The 27339-nt window shown below is 43.6% G+C and overlaps 1 protein-coding gene across 1 annotated transcript; it reads right to left on the reverse strand.

Annotated features, from left to right (window-relative positions):
* Positions 1 to 4740: 4740 nt before the first annotated feature.
* Positions 4741 to 27339, reverse strand: LOC139383452 (Ras and Rab interactor 3). Its single transcript, XM_071128001.1, has 14 exons — positions 27004 to 27339; positions 18575 to 19895; positions 18211 to 18325; positions 16495 to 16567; positions 16056 to 16147; positions 13445 to 14613; positions 13040 to 13203; positions 12675 to 12829; positions 10279 to 10475; positions 10033 to 10144; positions 9571 to 9705; positions 9260 to 9423; positions 8249 to 8382; positions 4741 to 7571 (listed from the first exon to the last, which is right to left on the reverse strand). Exons 1-14 carry the CDS (start codon positions 27045 to 27047, stop codon positions 7262 to 7264), a joined length of 4185 nt encoding a protein of 1394 aa, XP_070984102.1. The 5' UTR covers positions 27048 to 27339; the 3' UTR covers positions 4741 to 7261.

The following is a 27339-nucleotide window of genomic DNA, read 5'->3' on the forward strand; positions in this document are numbered from 1 at the left end:
GTTATGTTTCACCAAGTCGTGGCTGAACGACTACATGAAGAACATACAGCTGGTGGGTTATACACTCCGTCGGCAGGACAGAACAGCAGTAAGACACGAGGCAGGGTCCTATGCATATTTGTAAACAATAGCTGGTGTACGATATCTAAGGAAGTATCAGGGTTTTGCTCGCCTGAGGTAGAGTATCTCATGATGAGCTGTCGACGACACTATCTACACTTATAGAGATTTCATCTGTATTTCTCATAGCTGTCTACATACCACCACAGACCAAGGTTGGCACTAAAACCTCACTCAACAAGATGTATTCCGCCATAAGCAAACAGGAAAGCGCTCATCCAGTGGCAGCACTCCTACTGGCCGGGAACTTTAATGCAGGGAATCTTAAATCAGTTTTAACTCATTTCTATCTGCATGTTAAATGTGCAACCAGAGGGAGAAAAAAAACTCTAGACCACCTTTACTCCACACACAGAGACGCGTACAAAGCTCTCCCTCGCCGTCCATTTCGCAAATCTGACCATAACTCTATCCTCCTGGTTCCTGCTTACAGGAAAAAATTAAAGCAGGAAGTAACAGTGACTCGGCCTATAACAAAGTGGCCAGATGAAGCAGATGCTAAACTACAGGACTGTTTTGCTATCACAGACCGGAATATGTTCCGGGATTCTTCCAATGGCATTGAGGAGTACACCACATCAGTCACTGGCTTTATCAATAAGTGCATCGAGGACGTCGTCCCCACAGTGACTGTGCGTACATACCCCAATCAGAAGCTATGGATTACAGGCAACATTCGCACTGAGCTAAAGGATAGAGATGCCACTTTCAAGGAGCGGGACTCTACCAGAAGCTTATAAGAAATCCCGCTATGCCCTCCGACAAACCATCAAACAGGCAAAGCGTCAATATAGGACTAAGATCGAATCGTACTATACCGGCTCCAACGCTCGTCAGATGTGGCAGGGCTTACAAACTATTACAGACTACAAAGGGAAGCACAGCCAAGAGCAGCCCAGTGACACGAGCCTAACAGATGAGCTAAACAACTTCTATGCTCACTTCGAGGCAAGTAACACTGAAACATGCATGAGAGCATCAGCTGTTCCGGACAACAGTGTTATCACGCTCTCCGCAGCTGATGTAAGACCTTTAAACATGTCAACATTCACAAGGCCGCAGGGCAGACAGATTACCAGGACATGTACTCTGAGCATGCGCTGACCAACTGGCAAGTGTCTTCAATGACATTTTCAACCTCTCCCTGTCTGAGTCTGTAAATACCTACATGTTTCAAGCAGACCACCACAGTCCCTGTGCCCAAGAACACTAAGGTAACCTGCATTAAATGACTACAGACCCGTAGCACTCACATCTGTAGCCATGAAATGCTTTGAAAGGCTGATCATGGCTCACATTGACACCATTATCCCAGAAACCCTAGACCCACTCTAATTTGCATACCGCACCAACAGACTCCACACTGCCCTTTCCCACCTGGACAAAATGAACACTTAGTATGTAAGAATGCTATCCAATGACTACAGCTCAGTGTTCAACACCATAGTGCCCTCAAAGTTCATGTATGCAGCCTCTAAGGTACAGGGTTGAGTAACCGGGTGGTAGATGGCTAATGAAGGCTATTTAACAGTCTGATGGCCTTGAGATAGAAGCTGTTTTTCAGTCTCTCGGTCCCAGCTTTGATGCACCTGTACTGACCTCGTCTTCTGGATGATAGCGGGGTGAACAGGCAGTGGCTCGGGTGGCTGTTGTCCTTGATCATCTTTTTGGCCTTCCTGTGACATCAGGTGCTGTAGGTGTCCAGGGCGGCAGGTAGTTTACCCCTGGTGATATGTTGTGTAAACCGCACCACCCTCTTGAGAGCCCTGCGGTTGTGTGTGGTGCGGTTGCCGTACCAGGTGGTGATACAGCCCAACAGGATGCTCTCAATTGTGCATCTGTAAAAGTTTGTGAGGGTTATTGGTGACAAGCCAAATTTCTTCAACCTCATGAGGTTGTGCGCCTTCTTCTTCGTCTGTGTGGGTGGACCATTTCAGTTTGCCAGTGATATCTACACCGAGGAACTTAAAACTTCTCCACTGCTGTCCCGTCGATGTAGATAGGAGGGTGCTCCCTCTGTTGTTTCCGGGGGGCTGAACACACATCCTTGTGGGGCCCCAGTGTTGAGGATCAGTGAAGTGGAGATGTTGATCCCTATCTTCACCGCCTGGGGGCGGCCCATCCGAAGTCCAGGACCCAATTGCACAGGGCAGGGTTCAGACCCAGGGCTTCAAGCTTAATTACAAGCTTGGAGGGTACTATGGTGTTGAATGCGGAGCTATAGTCAATCAATAGCATTCTTACATAGGTATTCCTCTTGTCCAGATAGGATAGGGCAGTGTGCAGTGTGATGGCGATTGCGTCGTCTGTGGACCTATTGGGGCGGTAAGCAAATTGAAGTGGGTCTAGGATGACAGGTAAGGTGGAGGTGATATGATCCTTGACTAGCCTGTCAAGCACTTCATGATGGCAGAAGTAAGTGCTAAGAAGCGATAGTCATTTAGTTCAGTTACCTTTACATTCTTGGGTACAGGAACAATGGTGGCCATCTTGAAGCATGTGGGGACAGTAGACTGGGATAGGGAGAGATTGAATATGTCCGTAAATACACCAGCCAGCTGGTCTGCGCATGCTCTGAGGATGCGGCTAGGGATGCCGTCTGGGCCGGCAGCCTTGCGAGTGTTAACACGTTTAAATGTCTTATTCACGTCGGAGAGCCCACAGTCCTTGGTAGCTGGCCATGTCGGTGGCACTGTGTTATCCTCAAAGCAGGGAAAGAAGGTGTTTAGCTTGTCCGGAAGCAAGGCGTCGGTGTCCTAGGCTGGTTTTTCTTTTGTAGTCTGTAGACCCTGAGCTGTTGAATTGTGACTCCACTTTGTCTCAATATGGAAGTTTTACCTGTCTGATTGCCTTGCAGAGGAAATGACTACTCTGTTTGTATTCTGCCATATTCCCAGTCATCTTGCCATGGTTAAGTGCGATAGTTTGCACATTTTGTTTTGCGCGAATGCTGCCATCTATCCACGGTTTCTGGTTAGGGAAGGTTTTAATAGTCACAGTGGGTACAACATCTCTTATACACTTCTTGATGAAATCAGTAACCGTCTCAGTGTACACCTCAATATTATTCTCGGAAACTACCCGGAACATATCCCAGTCCGTGTGAAAAAAAACAATCTTGAAGCGTGGATTCCAATTGATCAGACCAGCGTTGAATAGTCCTTAGCACGGGTACTTCCTGTTTGAATTTCTGACTATAGGAAGGGTGGAGCAAAATTGAGTCGTGGTCAGATTTGCCAAAAGGAGGGTGGGGAAGGGCTGTGTATGCATGAAGTTGAAATAACAATGGTTGAGTGTTTTTCCAGCGCAAGTACTACAGTCGATATGCTTCTAGAATTTTGGTAGCCTTTTCCTCAAATTTTCTTTGTTAAAATCGGCAGCTACAATAAATGCAGCCTCGGGATATACAGTTTACAGTTTGTATAAAGTCTAGTGAAGTTCCTTGAGGGCCGTCGTGGTATCAGTTTGAGGGGGGATATATGGGGCTGTGACAATAACTGAAGAGAATTATCTTGGGAGATAATATGGTTGGCATTTGATTGTGAGGTATTCTAGGTCAGGTGAACAAAAGGACTTGAGTTTCTATATGTTATCACAATCACACCAACAGTAGTTAATAATGAAACATACACCACCGCCTTTCTTCCCTTCTTTATTCCTGTCTGTGTGATGTACTGAGAACCCAGCTGGCTGTATGGACAGGGACAGTATATCCGGAGAGAACCATTATTCCATGAAGCAGAGTATGGTACAGTCCCTGATGTCTCTCTGAAAGGAGATCCTTGCCCTGAGCTCATCTACTTTATTGTCCAGAGACTGAACATTACTCTGAAGTGGTGGATGGTGTGCATGCCTCCAGAGTCAGATTAGAAGTCCACTCTGAATACCTCTTCTCTGCCGGCGGTGACTTGGAGAAGCCTCTGGGATAAGTTCAATTGTCCTGGGGTGTACGGACAAAGAATTCAATTGGGGAAAGTTGTATTCCTGGTCGTAATGCTGGTGAGTTATCTCCGCTCTGATATCCAAAAGTTATTTCCAGCTGTATGTAATAGCACAACAACAGCAAAAACGTCCTGGGCTAATAATGTAAGAAATACAAGCTGAGGTTCCATGTCTGTAGGCACCGTCTTACAATTAGCAAGTGGCTGAAACTATCTCACCGGAGAAAGAATCCAAGAGAGCGAAATAGCGCCTCTCTGTCTTACTATACACTCAGTAGGTATACCCATCATGTACTGGTCGGACCAGTAGTTGTTGTGTTATGCATTTGTTTTATTTAATGACTTTATTATTTAATTCCAAGTCATAATCTCATCTCTGCTGTCTGACAAAAACCATATTTTGTAGTTCTTCAAAGTAAATAAGGCATACTTTTATGATTGTTGCATACCAACTATAAACCCCTTTGATCATGTATTTTTCGGTAGAGATACCTAGCTAAGCAACATTTGCTCTCTATATCCCCTCATGATCGCACATTATCTCTTCCGTAGCAGCCTAAAAGAAAGACAGACCGGACAGGTAGAGCAGCAATGGATTGTGGTCATTGTAGTTAATTACCACGTTTTATTCGCTAAACCATGTAGAATACGTGTAATAATGGAGCTGTGAGTCGGGGAAGCAGGTGCAGGTGAAACGTTTAATAAAACAACAAAACCAGGAACGAGACAATTCCATGTAGCTACACACCGGTACACAAGAATAATACCAACTGGTGAATGAACATAAGAGAGTGACATATAAAGGGGAGGAAATGATGAAGTCCAGGTGTGAGTCATAATGATTAACAGGTGCGCGTAATGATGAATCCCAGGACCGTTGGTCGGCGACATCGTATGCCAGAAGGGAGGAGCAGGAGAAGATGTGACAATACTGGCCTGTTGGAAACTACAACTCCCTACTACATCGCAGAGTTCCGGCTGGACCTGATTTATCTCTAGAGAAACTGTGCATTGAGCTCACAGAAGAAAAAAACAAACAAATTCAAATAGTTGTTCAAAAGCCGTAAAATAATTGATATTTTGGTTAAATAGCTCAGCACTAATGCAAATGTAAGTAAGGTTTGAAATGAAAATGTTTTAGTCAAATATTAGATATGTTTGGGCTTCTTGCGGTCAATTAGCAGTGTACAAATTATTTTCAATTATGTCCTGGCCCCGACCATCGCTCAAGAAAAATAAAAAGATCTGTCCGCAGCTTAATCTAGTTGAGGATTCCTGGTTTAAGGGATATATTAGTGAAGAATTTGTCTTCCAGGGCAGTATGTATTTCTGTACTCAGCCAGGGGGCAGAAGAATCATTTCTAAACAAACAGGATGGGGCAAAATGCTAGCGCCTGGAAATACAATTTAAACTTGGGTCCTCCTACGTCTTTCCCTCTTTGCAAGTTTGTTAATTTTGCCATAACTTGCCATTTACTAAACATTTCATAACCTCACTATGAACTGTATCCCAATATCCAGAAGGGGGAGACATGGGAAGCATTGAACTATAGAAATTCAGCCGTGGCAATATATTCATTTTGACAATAGATATTCTGCTGGTTAAAGCAACTGGGATATTATTCCATCTACTGAGGCAGATTGAATTGATTTTAAGAGTTCTGTTAAAGTTCTGGCAATGGTTTTAACAAAGAAAGGAAATATATTTACTCCCAAATATTTAAAATGGGAAATATTGGAATTTATGAAATGATTAAAAAAACAATGTTTTACTGGGTTTCATCTCTTAATACATCCACATAAACCATTTCACATTTCACATTTTAAAAACAAAACAATCAACTCATCAATGTGAAAAAAAGTATCAAAGCCATAATGCTATTTAATGTAATTACAGTATAATATTGCTGTACACCATCAGTGCCTGGTAGACTTGGATTTGAACTTAAAATGAATGGCATTGTAGCAGAACCCCTCTAGAATGAGACTTCAAAAGGTTCTTACAGGACACCAATGTAATGTGGCCACAGCACAGCTACAAGAGTATACAAACCAGCACAGCAAAAATTGATTTACAGTACAGAGAGTCGCAGAGTCTTTCTTGAGCATATAAACCTAGTGACATAATTATTGGCAAGGATATTGTCATGCTAAATTCGATTAACAAAACCAATGAACAGCTGATTGTCAATCTGAACTGTGGCAGAAGCAAATCTGTTAAATATGAAAATTAACACCGTCCGCACAGGATACATGGACTGTGTCCCAAATAACACCCTATTCCCTACATAGTGCATTACTTTTGACCAGACTATGGGCCCTGGTCAAAAGTAGTGCACTGCATAGGGAATAATGTGCCATTTGGGATGCAGGCAGAGACTCCTTATCCGGATCCATTACAGTTTAACTATACAGCCTATTATGCCCTTTCGATATCCTCTTTATCTCTGTGGCTTTGGCCAACTTTGCAGAAAGAGGAAGCAGGGCTCACAGCGCTAGTTCTCATAGAAGTAATATAAAAGCTGAAGTGATCTTGTGTGGATCCCCTGTATGATATTCAAAGTCTGAAGTATGAACCAGTCCTACATGAGTTGCCGGTGGTAGGTCTTCTTCACTGAGCAATATGACTTACAATAGAAGCCATACAGATCTGCTCTCTTAATTTGATCACTCTGTTGTTCCTGCGCAGCAGGAAATGCAAACTTGTAGTGTATTACATTTTTTTCAAAGGCTTCTAAAGTTTGTAATTTCCACTAAACATTTTAGACTTGATTTTCCCTAATGAAAAGTGTGTCACTTTTCTACAAAAATGTCCATTCATTATAATACACATAATAATTCACATTTCCTGTTGCTGCAGGATTATTGTCCTGCTGTGAGAAACTGATCAAATTAAGATAGAGCACGTATGGAAGCTAAAGTAAACTTGAGTCTCCTGTTGTGTGATTTGATATTTAGACCTGAAGATCAAGGTGAGGAGATGATGGAGGTTCTCTTCTTTCAGAATGTATCCACGTTGTCAAGGGCAGGCCTAAACATTGTCAATATGGTTGTGTATAAGGCAAAAACCAATATCTCATTTAAAATGGCTATAATGATTGAGGCAGAAGCCATTGTATTCACTTGAGCAGCTCCTTGATCCTTTGTCCCACACATGCATGTACGCACGCACACACCCACGCACCCGCACACTGATCTCATCATATCTCGATCAGACTCTCCTCCTTCTCAGGCTCTGGCTCGGCTGCGGGAGCTGGCTCCTTGCTCTCCACCTTCTGTCCTTCTGCCTCCTGTCCTTCTGCCTCCTGTCCTTCTGCCTCCTGGGATTCTGCCTCCTGGGATTCTGCCTCCTGGGATTCTGCCTCCTGTCCTTCTGACTCTGTCCTTCCAGGCCGGTAGACAAAGCAGTACTCCTTGAGGGGCTGACTGTGGTGGAGACTGGACTTGATGGGGAGGGGGAACTCCTCAGGGGCCAGGAGTTGGTGGTGGCCCTCCACCAGCACACTCAGGCTGTAAAATAGAATAGAATGGAATAGAACAGAATATAATTGAACAGAATAGAACAGAACAGAACAGATTAGAATAGAACAGAACAGAAGAGAATACAACATAATAGAATAGAACAGAACAGAATAGAACAGAACAGAATACAGCATAATATGATAGAACAGAATAGAACAGAATAGAATAGAGCAATATAACAGAATAGAATATAACCGAATAGAACAGTAATCAACAGAATAGAACAGAACATAATAGAATGGAATAGAATAGAACACAACACAATACAACATAATACAACAGAACAGAATGGAACAGAACAGAATATAATATAATAGAACAGAAGTGAACATAATAGAACAGAATAGAACAGAATATAATAGAACAGAATCAAATTGAATAGAATGGAATAGAATAGAACAGAATACAACAGAATATAATAGAATAGAATACAACAGAATACAACAGAACAGAATACAACAGAACAGAATACAACAGAATATAACAGAACAAAATACAACAGAATATAACAGAACAAAATAGAATAGAATGCAATAAATACTTTATTTTCATTTTGTGAGACAGGGTCAGCATAAACATATTGGCATGCACAGGATCAGCCACGGAGCAACGCCCGTGGAGTGGTTAAGTGCCTTATTCAAGGGCACAACGGCAGGAGATTGTACCTGTAGGACTCTGGCTCTGCCACCTCAAACTTGTCAGCACACTGGGCACACAGGTCCTGGGCTGTGGTGTTGGGGCGGACCCTCAGGGTCTTAGTGTTGCACCCCGCCTCCAGGAATGACACGTTGATGAAGTCCTACAACGGGACAGCGCAGAAAGAGGACATGAAATATCATATGACAATTTATTTTATTGTCAACATAATGACAATACAATTTCAAAGAATACTGATATAGTCATAATGATCAAATATCAAAATACTGCAGTGACATTTTATATTCTATTACTCTGAGTCCAGTCTGACTGGACTACCGGGCCTAGTTCACGGGGTCTCCTTTCTAACCCTAACCCTATCCCTAACCCTATCCCTAAACCTAACCATAGCTCTAGCTATATCCCTAACACTAACCCTAACCATAGCTCTAGCTATATCCCTAACCCAAACCATAGCTCTAGCTATATCCCTAACCCTAACCCTGTCCCTATTCCTATCCCTATCCCTAACCTAACCCTAACCCCAGCTCTAGCTACATCCCTAACCCTAACCCTAGCTCTAGCTATATCCCTAACCCAACCCTTAACCCTAGCCTTAACCCTAACCCTAACCCTAACTTTAACCCTAACCCCAGCTCTAGCTATATCCCTAACCTAGCCTTAACCCTAACCCTAACCTAGCTTTAACCCTTAACCCTTAAACCTTATCCCTAACCCTTAACCCTTAAACCTTAACCCTTAATCTTTATCGTTAACCCTTATCCCTAACCCTAACCCTTATCCTTAACCCTTATCCCTAACCCTTCTCCCTCACCCATATCCCTAACCCTAATCCTAACTCTGGCCTTAACCCCAACCCTTATCCCTAACCCTTATCCCTAACCCTAATCCTAACTCTGTCCTTAAACCCAACCCTTATCCCTAAACCTAATCCTAACTCTAGCCTTAACCCCAACCCTTATCCCTAACCCTTATACCTAACCCTAACCCTCTGTGTGTGCTACCCTAGTGGTACTGACCTGAACACATGAACGTGACACGCTGGCTTTGTTCAGGGTGCGTCTCTTCTCCCAGCGGTGGATAGAGTTCTGGATCTCCAGACTGAGTTGCCGTGTCACCACCTGCTTCTCATAGTTCTTTATGTGCTCCAACACTCCATACGTAGTCGTCAGGTAGTAGGAGCCTGGTGACACAGACAAGATAGTCATCATTATGAGGCACATACACTGCATATAACACAGGTACTATGTGTGCGTCAGTGCTGTTATGTGTGTGTTTGTATGTGTGTGTTTACTTGTGTGTGCGTGGATCGAATTGAGTTTGTCCCTACCCTCTCCTAGCTGCAGTGCAGGGTCCATCAGCTCCATCATATACTCTACATCCAGTAGCAGGAAGGCCATGTTGCTCCTGGCCAGGACGTACATCAGCACCGGGAGGAAATCATCTGCACCATGGGCTCTCCCTGCTGGAAACGTCAACCACCATCTTAGTCAGTTCACCTGACAGTCAGGTATTTGTGAGGCAGTAATGATCAATCAACATCAACTTCAATCTCCCCTCTCAGTCAGGTATTTGTAGACACTGGTGTCGTCCGGCAGTAATAATCAATCATTATCAAAGTCAATCTGCGCTCGTAAACTAGCCCTGATTTTCATGCTTCCTGACTTTTGTTCGGAGATAGTGGAGTCCTAATTAAAAAGAGACTTGGGAGGATGGCATCGTGAGACTGCTCTTATGCTAACAAACAACATTATAATCCAAAATCTGCCCAGCAACAAAGACAGCTCCTCACATGGACAGCCTATAGACATGGATTCATAGATGATCTTGCAGGTCTTAAGGAACAGATCAATCTTCTTCTGAGGGGAGTATTCCTGGTGGAGGGTCATCAACTTCAGCTGGATCTAAGATAGATGGACGGATGGATGGATGGAAAGATGTACTTTGTTAATTCCTGACGGGAGTGCCCCGGTCATCAGTAAAGCACTACATAGGAACCATTAAGGTACCATTTCAGATGCAGCCCATTACTGTCTACCTTCTCCATGACAGGGGTCTCTGGGACGCTGGTGGTGATCCCCAGTTCTGTGGTTGTGGTACCCAGGACAACACTCTGGTTCTCCCTCAGTCTCTTCAGGCAGCCGTCCCTGGCGTGGATGTCTTTCAGGCCTGAATACACAGCCTCCCTCAGAGGCTTCAGCATAGCCTTACACAGGGCAGCCTCAATAATCACCTCTGGAGAGGAACACGACAAAACACACAGGTTAGAAATCAGTGGGCACCATTTCTAGTTGAGAAGAGAGCTTGTTGCAGGCAGCTACGTATTGATTTGACTTTATCTTAGATTCCCTGTCTACTCTACTCACTCTGACTAATGCATTTCTGCCTGCAGTTATAGTTCTTTATGGACAAAAGATAACCAAATGTTTATTCATTTAGTCTGAATATTATCCCCACTTGAATATGTACAGTATTTATATTTATATTTATATTTAGTATTTATGGCCAATATACCACAACTATGGGACGTTCTTATGTACGACGTGACACCTGAATACAGCCCTTAGCCGTGGAATATTGGCCATATACCAAAAACCCCAGAGGTGCCTTATTGCTATTATAAACTGGTTTCTAATGTAATTAGAGCAGTAAAAATAAATGTTTTGTCATATGGTCTGATATACCACGGCTGTCAGCCAATCAGCATTCAGGGCTCAAACCACCCAGTTGATAATAATCCAGAGTCTATTGACGCCATGCGTCCATTTAAGTAACGTAATTAAAAAAAATCCCCATCAAATGATGCAAAATGCATCATACAGGGATGATTTCTGTATTTTCAAAGTTACATATCTTGAAAACTTGATTGCTGACAAGCAAACATTTGGGACTCTGTCAACAATGAACTAATGAAACATATATCGAAATATAGTTTTTGGGTGGAGTTTATCTTTAATCTAGAGAGGTTTTTGCATGGGGTGTGTCTCAATCCACCACAGCCGGCTACACTATATATACAAAAGCATGTGGACATCCCTTCAAATGAGGGGATTTGGCTATTTCAGCCACACCCGTTGCTGACTAATCTGGGTTTGGCGGAGGCAAGGAGAATGCAACCTGCCCGAATGCGTAGCGCCAACTGTAGAGGTTGGTGGAGAAGGATGGTCTGGAGATGTTTTTGATGGTTCAGGCCCCTTAGTTCCAGTGAAGGGAAATCTTAACGCTAGAGCATACAATGACATTCTAGACGATTCTGTGCTTCCAACTTTGTGGCAACAGTTTGGGAAAGGCCCTTTCCTGTTTCAGCATGACAATGCCCTCGTGCACAAAGCGAGGTCCGTACAGAAATTGTTTGCCGAGATCGATCTGGAAGAACTTGACTGGCCTGCACAGAGCCCTTACCTCACCTTTGGGATGATTTGGAACGCCGACTGCGAGGCAGGCCTGATCGCCCAGCATCAATGTGCTCGACCTCACTGATGCTCTTGTGGCTGAATGGAAGCAAGTCCCCAAAGCAAACATCTAGTGAAAAGCCTTCCCAGAAGAGAGGCTGTTGTAGCAGCAAAGGGGGGACCAACTCCATATTAATGCCCATGATATTGGAATGAGATGTTCGACGAGCAGGTGTCCACATACTTTTGGTCATGTAGTGTATGTCGGCTTATTCATTCAGTAAGAATATTATCCTCACTTGCATATATACTGCATTTATATGCAAGAAAACCTGACATCCAGCATTCACAGTGGAGGCCAAATAAGTTTGATATTAAACACAATTCAACCATCAAATGTTAACAGTGACAATCCTCATAAACAATTATGTTGTCTGTCCCTGTTGCAATTTCACAGGTGTCACTAGAAAGTCTCATTTCCAATGCACACAGCGAAGACTGTGATATACAACTGTCTCCTGTTTGACAGTAAATAAGGGGAACATCCTCTTTGCCAAATGTGATGTTGGACACTGAATATGTTCCGCATGTTCATTTGAAGATTAGTGCGAACTGAAGCATTCATGTGAAAGACAGTGTTAATGTGTACGTTACACGTGACTGTAAGCATCTTTGGATGAAAGAGTCTGATAGTGGAATGCATTTTTACTATTAGTAAGTTATTTACATAGCCACGGCCAAGTAGAAACTGTATCAGCCAAATAAAATGTCACTTTTTTTTGGGGGGGGGGGTCTCAAAATAAAGAGCAAAAGGAACTCAGTATTTTGAAGAAGTATGTAAAGAGTCTTGAAAATGGTGTGTCTAACGCTGTGTATTGACAGATGCATGTTGAGTACGTCAAGGAGAATTAAGCATGCCCAGGGAATCGAACCCAGAATCCTTCCATTGCAACGCTGTGCTCTACTAACTGCAGTAACTCTAAGATTACAACTGCTAGACTATGTTACTGTATCTAGCCTCTAATTAGACTGTATATCTCACCCAATTTGTCCTCTGTGTAGATGTTGGGCTCCAGTAGATTCTGTAGCTCAGTGCTCTGGATGAGGTAACTCTTCAGCTGGGTCATCATCTGCCTGATCTCCTGCAGCAGCTCAGTGCTGGAGCTGTGCTTCCCCATGGTCTCCAGGATATACACCCTGGGGTCAGATACATTCATTGATTAGTACATCAAGGGTGTCCAAATCAATTACAAAATTAGGGACATTGAACAAATGTAAATGACATTTTCCATTAGACAGAGATATGAACAAGATTCAGTTGTGAGTCAAAATATGTGTGGCCCCAATCAGCCCTAGCAACCATCAACTAAGCGATTCTGAAACGTCTGTGTTGAACGGATCTTCTACCTGTAGTCCTTCACCAGGGTGCCAAAGTAGGAGCTCCCATCCCTAGACAGCTCTAGGATTCTCTTCTGGAGCTTGTGGTCGGTGTTCATGAAGTTAGTGAACACGCTGGAGAGGCGGTGCTTGGCTCGGTCCAGCATGATGGTAGGGGTCCTCTTCATCGACACCTGGAGGTTATTATTGATTTTTAATGATAAGTGTTTATTTTGATTATGTTACAGGAAAATGTCATACAGATTCACATACAGTAACAAAGTCACAGCAGCAATTGAATAGGTACAGAAGTTAAGCTTTTAGTTAGGTTACTGTATGATGTTAGTTATACAGTTCATAAAAACGTTAAATGGGAAGTCAAGGGGACTTCCTGGTGAAATAAAGGTGAAATAAATCAATGAAAGATATATGAACCTTGGTGTTGTTGGTCCCACCGGTCCCTACAGCCCCGCTGACCACAGTGTCAGCCTCCTCCTCTGTACTGCTGGTAGAGTAGGAGTCATGTTCCAGGGCAGGGAAGACAGCTTCCCCATCAGGGGAGTACAAGGACACATCTGTCCCCCTGGCCTCCCCCACGGGGATGGAGGTGGGCCTCGAGGCAGGCGAGGGGGTGCTGGAGTTCTGGGGGGTATCCGATGATGAATTGATTGACAGAAGTCCTCCGCTTATCACGTTTCGGGAGAGAGGTCTGGTGGGCGTTAACTGAGAGGGTTTCTTCTTCCTGGGAGGCGGGACTGGATGTGAGGCCCTCTTCGTCCGCGGGGCTATAGCCACGGTAACAACCTCACTAATGTTTGAAGCCCCTGATGTCCCTTTGTTCTGCAGTGTCTCTGTCTCACCGGCATGGGATTCCACTCCTATATTCTCCTCTGCCATGTTAGTGGTGTCATCGATGCAGACCAGTGAAGCAACAGGCACTGGACCAACACCGCCCTCCTGTCCCGGGATTGAGGGACGGTTCTCTGAGGGTTTCCGCCGAAGGGGTACGAGTGGTATCCTGTGTGGGGGTGGTCGGGGTGCTGGGTGTTTCTGTCCTGCTGTTGCTCCGTGCGGTGATAGTGGCTGTAGAGGCTGAGTAGCTGCTACTGAGTCAGTAACAGTAACTGACACCTCTTTCTCCGAGATGAGTTGAGAAGCAGCTCCCTCTCCCTCCTCAGTGTCTTTGCTGCTGTCTCCTTCCGCTTTCTGACCTGCTGCCTTGGCTATTACTGTTCGCGGTGGGGGTGGAGACCTGGGGGAGACACTTTCCCCTCTGGCACCCTGCTTAGCCAACTGTGACAGAATCAAGCCCTCTGGGACATTTGGGGGCCTGGGTGGAGGGCGTTTGAACTTGGGGGGTACCTGCACCTGCCCCGGGCCTGGGGTGTTCAGACTCTGGCTCCTGTGGATGGGAGCTGGGACGAGGGTGGAGGCCTCCAGGCTGCTGCAGTACTCCTCGATGAAGATGGGGTTGATGTACCACAGACGGTCATTACTATTCCCGGTGGACAGCTGGATCTCACAGGACGAACTGCTGTGGCCCTGACCCTGGTCATCACGTTTGACCATTTCTGAGGAGCTATGAAGCTGAGAACCCCAGAAATCTGCAAGGATAAATAAATACTTAATTGTGATTACTGAGAACATTTCAAAGTAATGTTTTATTTCTGTGTGCTGGCAATCTTTTTCATAGAGGTGAGAAAGAAAGAGTTACCAGTTCACCATCGGAAATAGTTACCAGTCTACCATCAGAAAGAGCTACCAGTCTATCATCAGAAAGAGTTACCAGTCTATCATCAGAAAGAGTTACCAGTCTATCATCAGAAAGAGTTACCAGTCTATCATCAGAAAGAGTTACCAGTCTATCATCAGAAAGAGCTACCAGTCTACCATCAGGAAGAGTTACCAGTCTATCATCAGAAAGAGCTACCAGTCTATCATCAGAAAGAGCTACCAGTCTATCATCAGAAAGAGCTACCAGTCTATCATCAGGAAGAGTTACCAGTCTATCATCAGAAAGAGTTACCAGTCTACCATCAGAAAGAGCTACCAGTCTATCATCAGGAAGAGTTACCAGTCTACCATCAGAAAGAGTTACCAGTCTACCATCAGAAAGAGCTACCAGTCTACCATCAGGAAGAGTTACCAGTCTATCATCAGAAAGAGCTACCAGTCTATCATCAGAAAGAGCTACCAGTCTATCATCAGGAAGAGTTACCAGTCTATCATCAGAAAGAGTTACCAGTCTACCATCAGAAAGAGCTACCAGTCTATCATCAGGAAGAGTTACCAGTCTACCATCAGAAAGAGTTACCAGTCTATCATCAGAAAGAGCTACCAGTCTATCATCAGAAAGAGCTACCAGTCTATCATCAGGAAGAGTTACCAGTCTATCATCAGAAAGAGTTACCAGTCTACCATCAGAAAGAGCTACCAGTCTATCATCAGGAAGAGTTACCAGTCTACCATCAGAAATAGTTACCAGTCTACCATCAGGAAGAGTTACCAGTCTACCATCAGAAAGAGTTACCAGTCTACCATCAGAGAGTTACCACATCAGAAAGAGCTACCAGTCTACCATCACTAGGGCTGAACTCTGACACTATTATCGTCAGATAATTATACTTTTATTTTAAATAAACAAATAACAAGCTTTATCAAAGCTTTATCAAAGACAACTGGTTGATGATGAGCGATCAGTATTCACAATGCAGAGAGGAACTAAATACATTAGACTATAAATGGATCTTTGTTCTATGACTAATTGGGAGGGTTTTGTTTCATAGCTATTAAAGGAGGAAGCTAGCCCATATAGCACACACAACAACACACACACACACACACACACACACACACACACACACACACACACACACACACACACACACACACACACACACACTGTACTTGTGCGTGTCCACACACTCACTCACACTGTTGAGACACTTCACCTCCATTTCACTCACAGGGTCTTATTCTAGTCAACTTTGCCTAAAAGTGATATAATGGCATGCTACAGAGGTGTTCAGAATGTCCCACTACCTACCTGAGCCTAATGTCGATATCATCTCTATATCTTCGTACTTGGTTGCCTGGACGATGACCTGAGGCAACCTCAGGGTGAAGGGTAGAATATCCCTGGAAGATAATTAATCACATCATTATTAATTTATTATAAAAAATATTTTCAAGGGCGAGATGTAGGATCTTCATTTGATCAGCCTGTTGCAGGAGAAGGTTCCTGTAATTCAGGGCATTTAAAACTTGTAGTGTATTTGAGGGTGAAAAAGGATTCTAAAGTTTCTAATTTCCACTTCGAAATATCAGACTTGATTTTTCCTTAAGAAAAATGTATCAACCCCTACTAAAATGTCCATGAATTATAATTCACATAATAATTCACACTTGCTGTTGCTGCAGGATTATTTTCCTGCTGTATCAAACTGGCGCAAATGAAGATCCTACACCTGTAGGTCTTGTCTTACCGGCTGACACAGTAGAAGGCCATGAGTTTGAAGATGTTGTCAAAGACCAGAACAGACCCTTCCAGGTACATTACTGGTGGAGGAGGGAGAGGGTGTTATAACACAAAATTATATGAATACTGACATTCTACATCAGAATGACCTCTTAGTCATGCAGTAGAGATAGATTGGGACCGAGAGGTTACACAAATGATTCAAGAGATGCAAACATACTTTTCAACAGATTCTCTCTCTCTCTCTCTCTCTCTCTCTCTCTCTCTCTCTCTCACTCACTCACTCACTCACACACACACACACACACACACACACACACACACACACACACACACACACACACACACACACACACACACACACACACACACACACACACACACACACACACACACAAACACACACACACACACACACACATCCCTATGCTGCGACCAGGGCCTGGTGAGCTCAAAGTAGCAGGAAGTCCTGTAGGACAGGAAGCTTGTGGTCACACAGCACCCTCACCCACCCTTCTCCCCCACAGGAGTTATACATAGAGCTTGTCACATAGAGCAGCTGTGTGGATAGATGGACTAGCATCATGTGTTCTGTGTGTGTAGATGGATGGGCTAGCATCATGTGTTCTGTGTGTGTGGATGGATGGGCTAGCATCATGTGTTCTGTGTGGGGTTTGATGAATGGGCTAGCATCAGGTGTTCTGTGTGTGGTTTGATGAATGGGCTAGCATCATGTGTTCTGTGTGTGGTGTGATGAATGGGCTAGCATCATGTGTTCTGTGTCTGGTTTGATGAATGGGCTAGCATCAGGTGTTCTGTGTGTGGTTTGATGGATGGGCTAGCATCATGTGTTCTGTGTATGTGGCTAGATGGGCTAGCATCATGTGTTCTGTGTGTGGATTGGTGGATGGAGTAGCATCACATGTTCTGTGTGTGTTGTGATGGATGGGCTAGCATCATGTGTTCTGTGTGTGGTTTGATGGATGGGGTAGCATCATGTGTTCAAGGTGTGTGGATAGATGAGCTAGCATCATGTGTTCTATGTGTGTGGCTAGATGGGCTAGCATCATGTGTTCTGTGTGTGGTTTGATGGATGGGCTAGCATCATGTGTTCTGTGTGTGGTGTGATGGATAGGCTAGCATCTTGTGTTCTGTGAGTGTAGATGGATGGGCTAGCATCATGTGTTCTGTGTGTGGTTTGATGGATGGGCTAGCATCATGTGTTCTGTGTGTGTGGCTAGATGGGCTAGCATCATGTGTTCTGCGTGTGGTTTGATGGATGGGCTAGCATCATGTGTTCTGTGTGTGGTGTGATGGATAGGCTAGCATCTTGTGTTCTGTGAGTGTAGATGGATGGGCTAGCATCATGTGTTCTGTGTGTGGTTTGATGGATGGGCTAGCATCATGTGTTCTGTGTGTGGTGTGATGGATAGGCTAGCATCTTGTGTTCTGTGAGTGTAGATGGATGGGCTAGCATCATGTGTTCTGTGTGTGGATTGATGGATTGTGTAGATTGTGTGGATTGATGGATGGCGTAGCGGGACCGATGGCTGTAACACAGATAGTCCCAATACCTTTTTACCACAGACTGTTCACCAGGGTCTGAGGACAGGACACAGACATTTCAGTGGGAGACTGTTGAGGCTTAGGGTTAGGATAGATCCAGTTACAAGCCTGGATTTATCCTAACCCTATATAGACCTTCTCTGGTTAGGATACTCACGTGACTTCTCCTCCTTAATCAGAATGTCCTGGACCTGAAGCTCCTCCTGCTTGTCAGATACACATACTGACAGCACCATGGATTTCTGGTCGTGGCTTTTACGCACTAAAAATATCTGTTGGTACACAAAGTAATGCTTTTAATATCTATTATCATACAACAAATATACATGAGGAAATTTTTCAAAGATGGCTGCCCCTACATGTGTTTTATAAGCATTTTTGATGAGTATGTGACCAATGAATGAGTGTGTGAACGATTTGTACAGCTACATCACAGTTGTTCGGCTGCAGAACAGTCGACCACAGTCGACCACAGATACATCATGTGCCTATGTGTTTATGTAAAGAACATGTTAGTTCACCCCAGGGATTTCTTTCTTCAGCATGCGTGTGGTCCTCTCCTGGGCCATACCCAGCTGCAACCACACCGGGCAAGTTTTGATCAGTTTCTCCAGGATACTGATGCTAGGTCGTGGGGCTGTGGCTTGGGTTGGAGATGGGGCTGTCGATGAGGCCGAAGCTGGGGCGGGCATGGGAGCTAGAGGGACTAGTGGGGAGGGTAGAGGGGAAGAGGAGGACTTCATGGATGGAAGTGGGGGTCTGGGGAGAGCTGGAGAGGAGGGTTTGGCTTTCGAGTGAGGGTGAGGTATGGGGGGTCTCGGCTGGGGTGGACCAGAGAGTTTTCGAGGTGCTGGGGGTCTAGGAAGAGGGGGTGAGGAGATCTTTGAGAAAGGAGGAACACGGGGAGACGGAGGTACGGAGGGTTTTGAGAGAGGATGAATGGGGGGAGTGGACAGAGGGGGTTTTGCTATAGGAGGTACGTGGGGAGAAGAGATAGGAAGTGAGGAGGGTTTTGAGATGGGAGTTACAGTGGGAGCAGAGATGAGCATAGATGAGGGCTTTGGGACCGGCTGAGATGAAGGTGCTGGTAGGGTTAGTTCTGAAGAGGAGAGCTCTGGGACTGAAGAGGACATATGTAAGGGGAGTGGAGGAGCAGAGACATCCAGGATGTCAGGAAGGTGGGGTGTAGAGGGCTCTGAGACTTGAGGGGGTGCTGGTGTGGGGAGGGGAGGAGTAGATGTCTCTGGGACATCAGGTACCAGGGGTGTGGGGAGTGGGGGAGTTGAGGTCTCTAAGACTTGAGGGGGTACTGGTGTGGGGAGGGGAGGAGTAGATCTCTCTGGGACATCAGGTACCAGGGGTGTGGGGAGTGGGGGAGTGGAGGTCTCTAAGACTTGAGGGGGTAGTGATGTGTCAAGGGTGGAAGTAGAGATATCCGGGACATCAAGGACTAGGGGTCTGGATAAGGAGGGAGTACATTCCTTAGGGACAGCGGCATTGGGGACATCAGTTGCGTCAGTGGCATCAACGGCCAAGTCAATTTGAGAAGGGAGTGGTTCAGAAGCTGAATGGAGGGGCGGTGTGGGTGAGGAGGGTGAGGAGGGTATGAGGGGTGAAGGGAGGAGAGGGGAGGAGTCCAGGCAGACAGGTGGAGTTGGGTCAGTTGGGTCAGGGGGAGTTGGGTCAGGGGGTGGGGAGGGTTTGGAGGGGAGAGTCGGAGGAGCCATCAGGGGTGGTCCTGAGGAGAGGGCAGGTCTGGGAGGGGGGAATAGTACTGTTGATCCTGAAGATAAGGCAGGGGTGAGGGGGGGTCTAGGTGGGGAGCATGGCTCAGCATTCACCCTATAGAGAGAGACGAGAGATATTAGAGAAAGATAGGAAAGAGAGAGAGAGAGAGAGAAAGACTAAAATAATGTTGTTAGAAAAAAAGGTCCAGCTCTCAGGACCACAAATACAAATTCCACCTAGACACCTTTGCCCTGGAGCAGGTATTCCCAAACTGAGGCAAGCGCAATGCCATCAAGGGTATGCCAAATAAAAATGTGATTCACATTTAAAAAAATAAAAGAAAATATTTTCAAACAGTACATTTATATTTTCCAACAGGGCTATACATTTGGGTGAGTTTTTTTTCTAGTGTTCAACGAAATAACAACACAATGTCAAATACAGGTAGCCTAGTCAAATAATGAATGAATGATGAACATCCAATCACATTAACCGTTACTCTCTCACAGGAAACCTTCACTCTTGCGCAGACATTTAAAAAAGAAACATGACAATTTGAAAAATAAGCCACGGGAGTTTTTTGAGCGAGAATAAAGACAACTTTCGAGTAGTAAGACATGTATAAAAGCAACAGATACCATTAATAAGAAGGGGCTAGAAGTGTCTTATATGGTGAGCTCCCGAGTGGCTAGGACAGGCAAGCCTTATACTATTGTGGAGGACTTAACTCTTCCTGATGCTGTGGATATGGTTGGGACAATGCTGGGGGAAAAGGCCCAAAAAACCTTTCCCGACAAGTCCTTCATCAAACAACACTGTTTCATGACGCATCAGTGACATGGCAGGAGATGTTTTGAAACAATTACTGCTTCGCATACAAGCCAGTTAATTCTATGTGTTACAGCTGGATGAGTCAGCGGGCCTGGCACAGCTCCTGGTATATGTCCGTTACGTTTATGGGGGGGTCAATTAAGGAAGACATCCTCTTCTGCAATCCACTGGAAACCAGGACATCATGAGAGGATATTTTTAAAGTACTGGACAGCTTTGTGACATCAAATGGACTTTGGTCAAGATGTGTTGGTATCTGTACTGATGGCGCAAAAACCATGACAGGGAGACATAGTGGAGTGGTAACGCGCGTGCAAACAGTTGCTCCCGACACCACTTGGGAATGCCTGACAGCTTGAACGACGTTTTGGACACTACAGTGAAAATGATTAACTTCGTTAAAGCAACACTCGTGTATTTTCTGCATTATGCAATGATATGGGTAGTGACCATGTAACGCTTTTACAACATACAGAAAGAAGTGCGCTGCTTTTCAAGGGGCAAAGAATTGACACGTTTTTAAAGTTAAACTTTTCTTTACTGACCATAATTTTCACTTGTCTGACTGTTTTTATGATGACGAGTTTCTCACACGACTGGCCTATCTGGGTGATGTTTTTTCTCGCCTGAATGATCTGAATCTAGGATTACAGTGATTATTATGTTTAATAAATGTATTGTATAGTGTGTGTGTGGCAGGCTTACAATGATGGCAAAAAAACAACACAGCTCTGTCAATAGAGGCAGAGACTCTGGAGGACTGATCATTTGGTACAAATCCAAAATCCAAACTACAAAATCTAATTGATACCTAAAAAATACAGGCCATACTGTTTCTAACTGTCTTAATCTCCCCCATAGAAACAACAGTGACATTGAAAAACACTCTTAGATAACTTTCTGAATAGCACATTCACTCACAGTAAAGAAGGCATCAATCTAGCAGTAAAAAAACATCAACTATATATTCAGGCAAACGGCAAAAGAAGCACAATTGAAATTGATTAAAAAAAACTAAACTAAAAAGATCACAGATGACGACTGGTTTGATGCAGATTGTAAAATTATAAGGAAAAAACGTAGAACACCTCCAACCAAAAGCACAGAACCCAAATAATGGTGAATTACGCCTTCATTACTGTGAGACTTTAAAACTCTATAAACGTAACACTCAGAACCAAAAAAGCACAGTACAACAGCAAGCAGCTGACAATAATTGAGGAGTCCATAAACACAAACAACTTCTGGCAAAATTGGAAAAAACTAAAAAAATCTAAACAAGAGGAATTAGCAATACAAAATGGTGACATATGGACAGCCCAGTTTAAAACACTATACAACACCGTTCAAATTGACAAACACGCAGAACAATGTCAGATTCATGAGAAGGTGAATGGATTAGAAAAAGCTATAAAGGACAATGGAAATCCATTGGACTCCCCAATTACTGACCAGGAGCTTTATAAGAAACTTCAGGCCCTCAAATTTAAAAAGCATGTGGACCTGATGGCATCCTAATTGAGATGCTCAAACTCACTAGTGCAAAATGTCAATTGGCTATATTAAAACTGTTTAATTTGATCCTGAGTGTAGGTTATTTCCCTGACTTCTGGAATCAAGGACTCATAACCCCAGTCTTTAAAAACGGAGACAAATTTGACCCTAACAATTACAGAGGCATTTGTGTGAACAGTAACCAGGGGAAGGTTTTTTGTAGTATTATAAATGTAAGAGTTCTAAACTTCCTTAATAAGCACAATGTCTTGAGTAAAAGTCAAATTAGATTTATACCAAAACATCGTACGACTGATCGTATTTACACCCTACACACCCTGATAGATAAACATGCTCACCAAAATAATACCAAAATATACTGTCACGTCCTGACCTTAGTTCCTTTTTTATGTCTCTATTTTAGTTTGGTAAGGGCGTGAGTTGGGGTGGGCATTCTATGTGTTGTTCTATGTTTTTGTATTTCTGTGTTTGGCCTGGTATGGTTCCCAATCAGAGGCAGCTGTTTATCGTTGTCCCTGATTGAGAACCATACTTAGGCAGCCTGTTTTCCTACTATGGGTTGTGGGTAGTTGTTTTCTGTTTTGTGTTGCTGCACCTTTACAGGACTGTTTCGTTTTCATGGCACTCTCCTTGTTATTTTGTTTAGTGTTTCTGTTCCAATAAATAACATGAACATTGGTCCGATCCTTCATACTCCTCGTCAGAAGAGGAGGGAGACCGTTACATATACGCTTGCTTTATCAACTTCCAAAAAGCATTTGATTCTATTTAGCACACAGGACTGTTCTACAAAGTTATTGAAAGTGGAGTAGGGGGTAAAACATATGACATAATTAAATCAATGTATACTGGCAATACGTGCAGTAGACCTGGGCCCTGGCAGTAAACCCCAAAAATACTAAAATAATGATTTTCCAGAGAAGATCCAAATCTCAGGGAATTAGACCAAAGTTCTCAATTGGTACAAATATATAGAGTACTGTACACACTACAATTACTTAGGTTTAAAAATCAGCTCAACTGGACACCTTAATGAGGCAGTGAATGAACTGAGAGAGAAAGCACGCAGGGCATTCTACACCATTAAAAAGCTCATTCAAATTGAAATTAAAATTTGCCAAAAAAGAATTTAATATGTAATTGAACCAATTGCACTTCATGGCAGCGAGGTGTGGGGTCCACTTGCAAAACAAGATTTCATAAAATGGGACAAACACCCCATTGAAACCATTGGGTTCTGTAAGATTCTCCTACAGGAAAACTACAAACAATGCATGCAGGGCAGAATTATGCCAATATCCACTAATAATAAAAACTCAAAGAGCAATTCAGTTTTGGAAACATCTAAAATACAGTGACTCCCTCTCATATCATTACCAAGCCCTGCAATGCCAAGAGCTGAGCAAAGAAAAGAGTCCCCTCATCCAGCTGGTCCTGGGGCTGAGTTCACAAACCTGTTCTACTAACACACTGAAGCCTCAGGACCAGAACATCCAATCAATCAGAATAAACCAAATTACAACACAGTCAAAACAAAACACAGGCACAAGCACAAAGCAAAATGCAGTGCTATCTGGCCCTAAATCGACACTACACTGTGGCTAACTATTTGACCATGGTTACTGATCAAAACCTTAGAAAAACCTTGACAAAGTACATGCTCAGTGAGCACAGCCTTGCCATTGAGAAGGGTAGACACAGGAAAACCTGGCTCCCTGTAGAGGAAAGGCTGTGCAACTACTGCACAACAGCAGAACCTGAGACGGAGCTGCATTTCCTGACAAAATGTCAAAAATATAAAACAATTAGAGAGTGTCATTTTCCCAAATTTGAAACCCTTATTCAAGGTTTCAAAGACCTCTCTGATGAGGATAGGCTACCCGTCCTGTTGGGGGAGGACGCAGAGAGCTGTGGGTTGACAGCACACTACATTGCTCCCTGCCATAAGATGAGGGACAGTGTCTGACAGACCAATCAACCAGCACATGTCCTCTACTGTATGCTTATTGTTATTGTTCAATGTATGGTCATTTTGACCCTTGGTTATTATTGTTACTGTTGTCCCATTTACAATTTGGATGCTCAGTATTTTTCATTTTGTAAATATCCAAAGTAACCTTTGGCAAAATGTACATTGTTACGTCATGCCAATAAAGCTAATTTGAATTTAATTGAACTGAGAGAAAGATAGTGAGGGATAGAGAGAGAGAGAGAGAGAGAGAGAGAGAGAGAGAGAGAGAGAGAAGGAGAGAGAGAGACAGAGAGGAGAGAGAGAGAGAGAGAGAGAGAGAGATCATGAAAAAGCTTGTAAACCATGACTCATATGTAGGGCCATGTGTTTTGGATAATTATGTCACCTGACCTGGATTGTCACCTGACCTGGACCTCTATTTAAAGCCTTTTCAACAAACTGTCACCTTTTCTTTTTATGTCAGATGATCCGCCACCATCCTCATTTCTGGAAAAGGCTTCAAATGAAGGTAAAAATCAAGGCCATGTGATGTGACATCCCAAAACACAGGGCCCTCCATCATATATACCGGTCTCATTCCTTTCCAGTTTGGAACATTTTCCCCCATTTTCAGCAGATTCAGTTGATCTAAAAATCGATTTTCCTCTGAAGCTGCTTTCTCCTTGCTTTCATTTCTACCCAGTCCTGGCAGGGGGATCTCAACCCAATTTGACATTTTCTGTGCAATATAGCTTGTGGGTAAATGTATACTATTTACTCTGAAGACCAAGTCAATGGCCTCCCTGAGTTTGGAAGGATGGGAGTTGGATCCGCGGCCGAGTCATACCAAAGACTGTAAAAATGGGACCTGGTGTATCCCTGTTTGGCACTCAGCAGTAGGGAGATAGATTGGGTGTAAGGCCCTGTGATAGATTAGCATCCAGGGGGTGTAGATATACACTGAGTATACTAAACAGTAAGAATACTTTCCTAATACTGAGTTGCATCCCTCCCACCCCCACCCCCCACCCCCCACCCCCCTTCATTGAGGCAATGACAAGGTGTTGAAAGCATTCCACAGGGATACTGGCCCATGTTGACTCCAAAGCTTCCCACAGTTGTGTCAAGTTGGCTGGATGTCCTTTGGATGGTGGACCATTCTTGATACACACAGGAAACTGTTGAGCATAAAAAACCCAGCAGCGTTGAAGTTCTTGACACAAACCGGTACGCCTGGCACCTACTATCAGACCCCGTTCAAAGGCACTTACATTTATTGTCTTGCCCATTCACCATCTGAATGGCACACATACACAATCCATGTTTCAATTGTCTCAAGATTTTAAAATCTTTTTCCTGCCTCCTCCCCTGCATCTACATTGATTGAAGTGGATTTAACAAGTGACATGAATAAGGGATAGCTTTCACCTGGATTCAACTGGTCAGTCTATGTCATGGAAAAAGCAGCTGTTTTTAATGTTTGTATACTCAGTGTACATCAAGCTGACTCACGTCTCACTACAGAAACAGAAGATTGGCTCTTATGATCCCTTCCGGCTCACACAAACCATGGCTCGTGCAAGATTAATACTGTTTGCTTTGGAACTATCATCTTGCCAAGGGTGAGTTATGTTTGGCATAAGCTTGCAAAAGTTAGGATTGTTAAAAAAAATAAAGAATATAATCAAAAAAGGTTTCTGAAGTAGAAGGCCTTATCTTTGGTTTAGAGACCTTGAGCCCAGAGTTACACAGACTAAACTCCTGTCCAGTTGTTTGTTTTTACATACCAGACCCAACTGACCTTTTAGTACAGAGTTAGAGCCACAGAACTAACGGACAATTCCATGACAGTGGGAGAAGGAAATCTTTTCGGTATCTCAGGTTGATCTGGAAATTCTCACATGTAAACTTCATTAGGAGGAAGGATGTTGGACATGCTTTTTATATTTGTGTCACAAACCATTTTTGAGAAAAATCATTATGAAAGTGGCCATTTTAGGTCCTTTTTAGACACATGTCTCCTGTCAGACCCTATGATCTGTCAACTGTACATGATACAGACAACGTCTTGGAGTCATTATACTGTCAGATCCTATGATCTGTCAACTGTACATGATACAGACAACGTCTTGGAGTCATTATACTGTCAGATCTTATGATCTGTCAACCGTACATGATACAGACAACGTCTTGGAGTCATTATACTGTCAGATCCTATGATCTGTCAACTGTACATGATACAGACAACGTCTTGGAGTCATTATACTGTCAGATCCTATGATCTGTCAACTGTACATGATACAGACAACGTCTTGGAGTCATTATACTGTCAGATCCTATGATCTGTCAACCGTACATGATACAGACAACATCTTGGAGTCATTATACTGTCAGACCCTATGTCTGTATCATGTACGGTTGACAGATCATAAGATCTGACAGTATAATGACTCCAAGACGTTGTCTGTATCATGTACAGTTGACAGATCATAGGATCTGACAGTATAATGACTCCAAGACGTTGTCTGTATCATGTACGGTTGACAGATCATAGGATCTGACAGTATAATGACTCCAAGACGTTGTCTGTATCATGTACAGTTGACAGATCATAGGATCTGACAGTATAATGACTCCAAGACGTTGTCTGTATCATGTACGGTTGACAGATCATAGGGTCTTACAGGAGACATGTGTCTAAAAAGGACCTAAAATGGCCACTTTCATAATGATTTTTCTCAAAAATGGTTTGTGATACAAATGTAAAAAAACATTTAAAACATCCTTCCTCCCAATTAAGTTTCTATGTGAGAATTTTCATAACAATCTGAGGTATACAAAAATATTTTCTGCTACCGCTGGCGTGGAACAGCCCATTCTAGATATTATATTTCTATGGTTGGTACAGAGTTTGTTTCTTCATACCCAGTAGATGCGGTCTCCTGAGAGAGAACAGCTGTTTTCATCATTCTGTCGTTCGGACTCAAACTCTTTCCTAATGTCCGTCTTCAAAGCAACCCCCTCTGTCAGTCACACACAACTCCACTGGAACAATCCATGATAGTAGCCTGAGAACTCCTCCATGTCCTTGGATCTGTTCTCAATCTCCTTTTTCTATCTCACACTGTGTTCCTCTCTATCTTTATTTTTCACACTCTAGTCCCGCAGTTTTCAAAAAGTTTGGTGACAGGAAAAGTATTCTCTCTCTCTCTGACTCTTTCTTTCCCCCTCCCCTCTTTCTGTGTCTCTACTTCCTGTCTC

Source organism: Oncorhynchus clarkii, chromosome 25 (assembly GCF_045791955.1).
Source record: "Oncorhynchus clarkii lewisi isolate Uvic-CL-2024 chromosome 25, UVic_Ocla_1.0, whole genome shotgun sequence".
Classification (NCBI taxonomy): domain Eukaryota; kingdom Metazoa; phylum Chordata; class Actinopteri; order Salmoniformes; family Salmonidae; genus Oncorhynchus; species Oncorhynchus clarkii.

Bases quoted from the DNA above. Each gene is read 5' to 3' on its own strand.
- LOC139383452 (XM_071128001.1), bottom strand. From the start codon at position 27,047: ATGATGAAAACAGCTGTTCTCTCTCAGGAGACCGCATCTACTGG. The intron at 16,148-16,494 runs GTAAGACAAGAC...ATTATCTTCCAG, and splicing joins GCCTTCTACTGTGTCAGCCG to GGATATTCTACCCTTCACCC. The intron at 10,476-12,674 runs GTGAGATATACA...GTTCCTCTCCAG, and splicing joins CTACACAGAGGACAAATTGG to AGGTGATTATTGAGGCTGCC.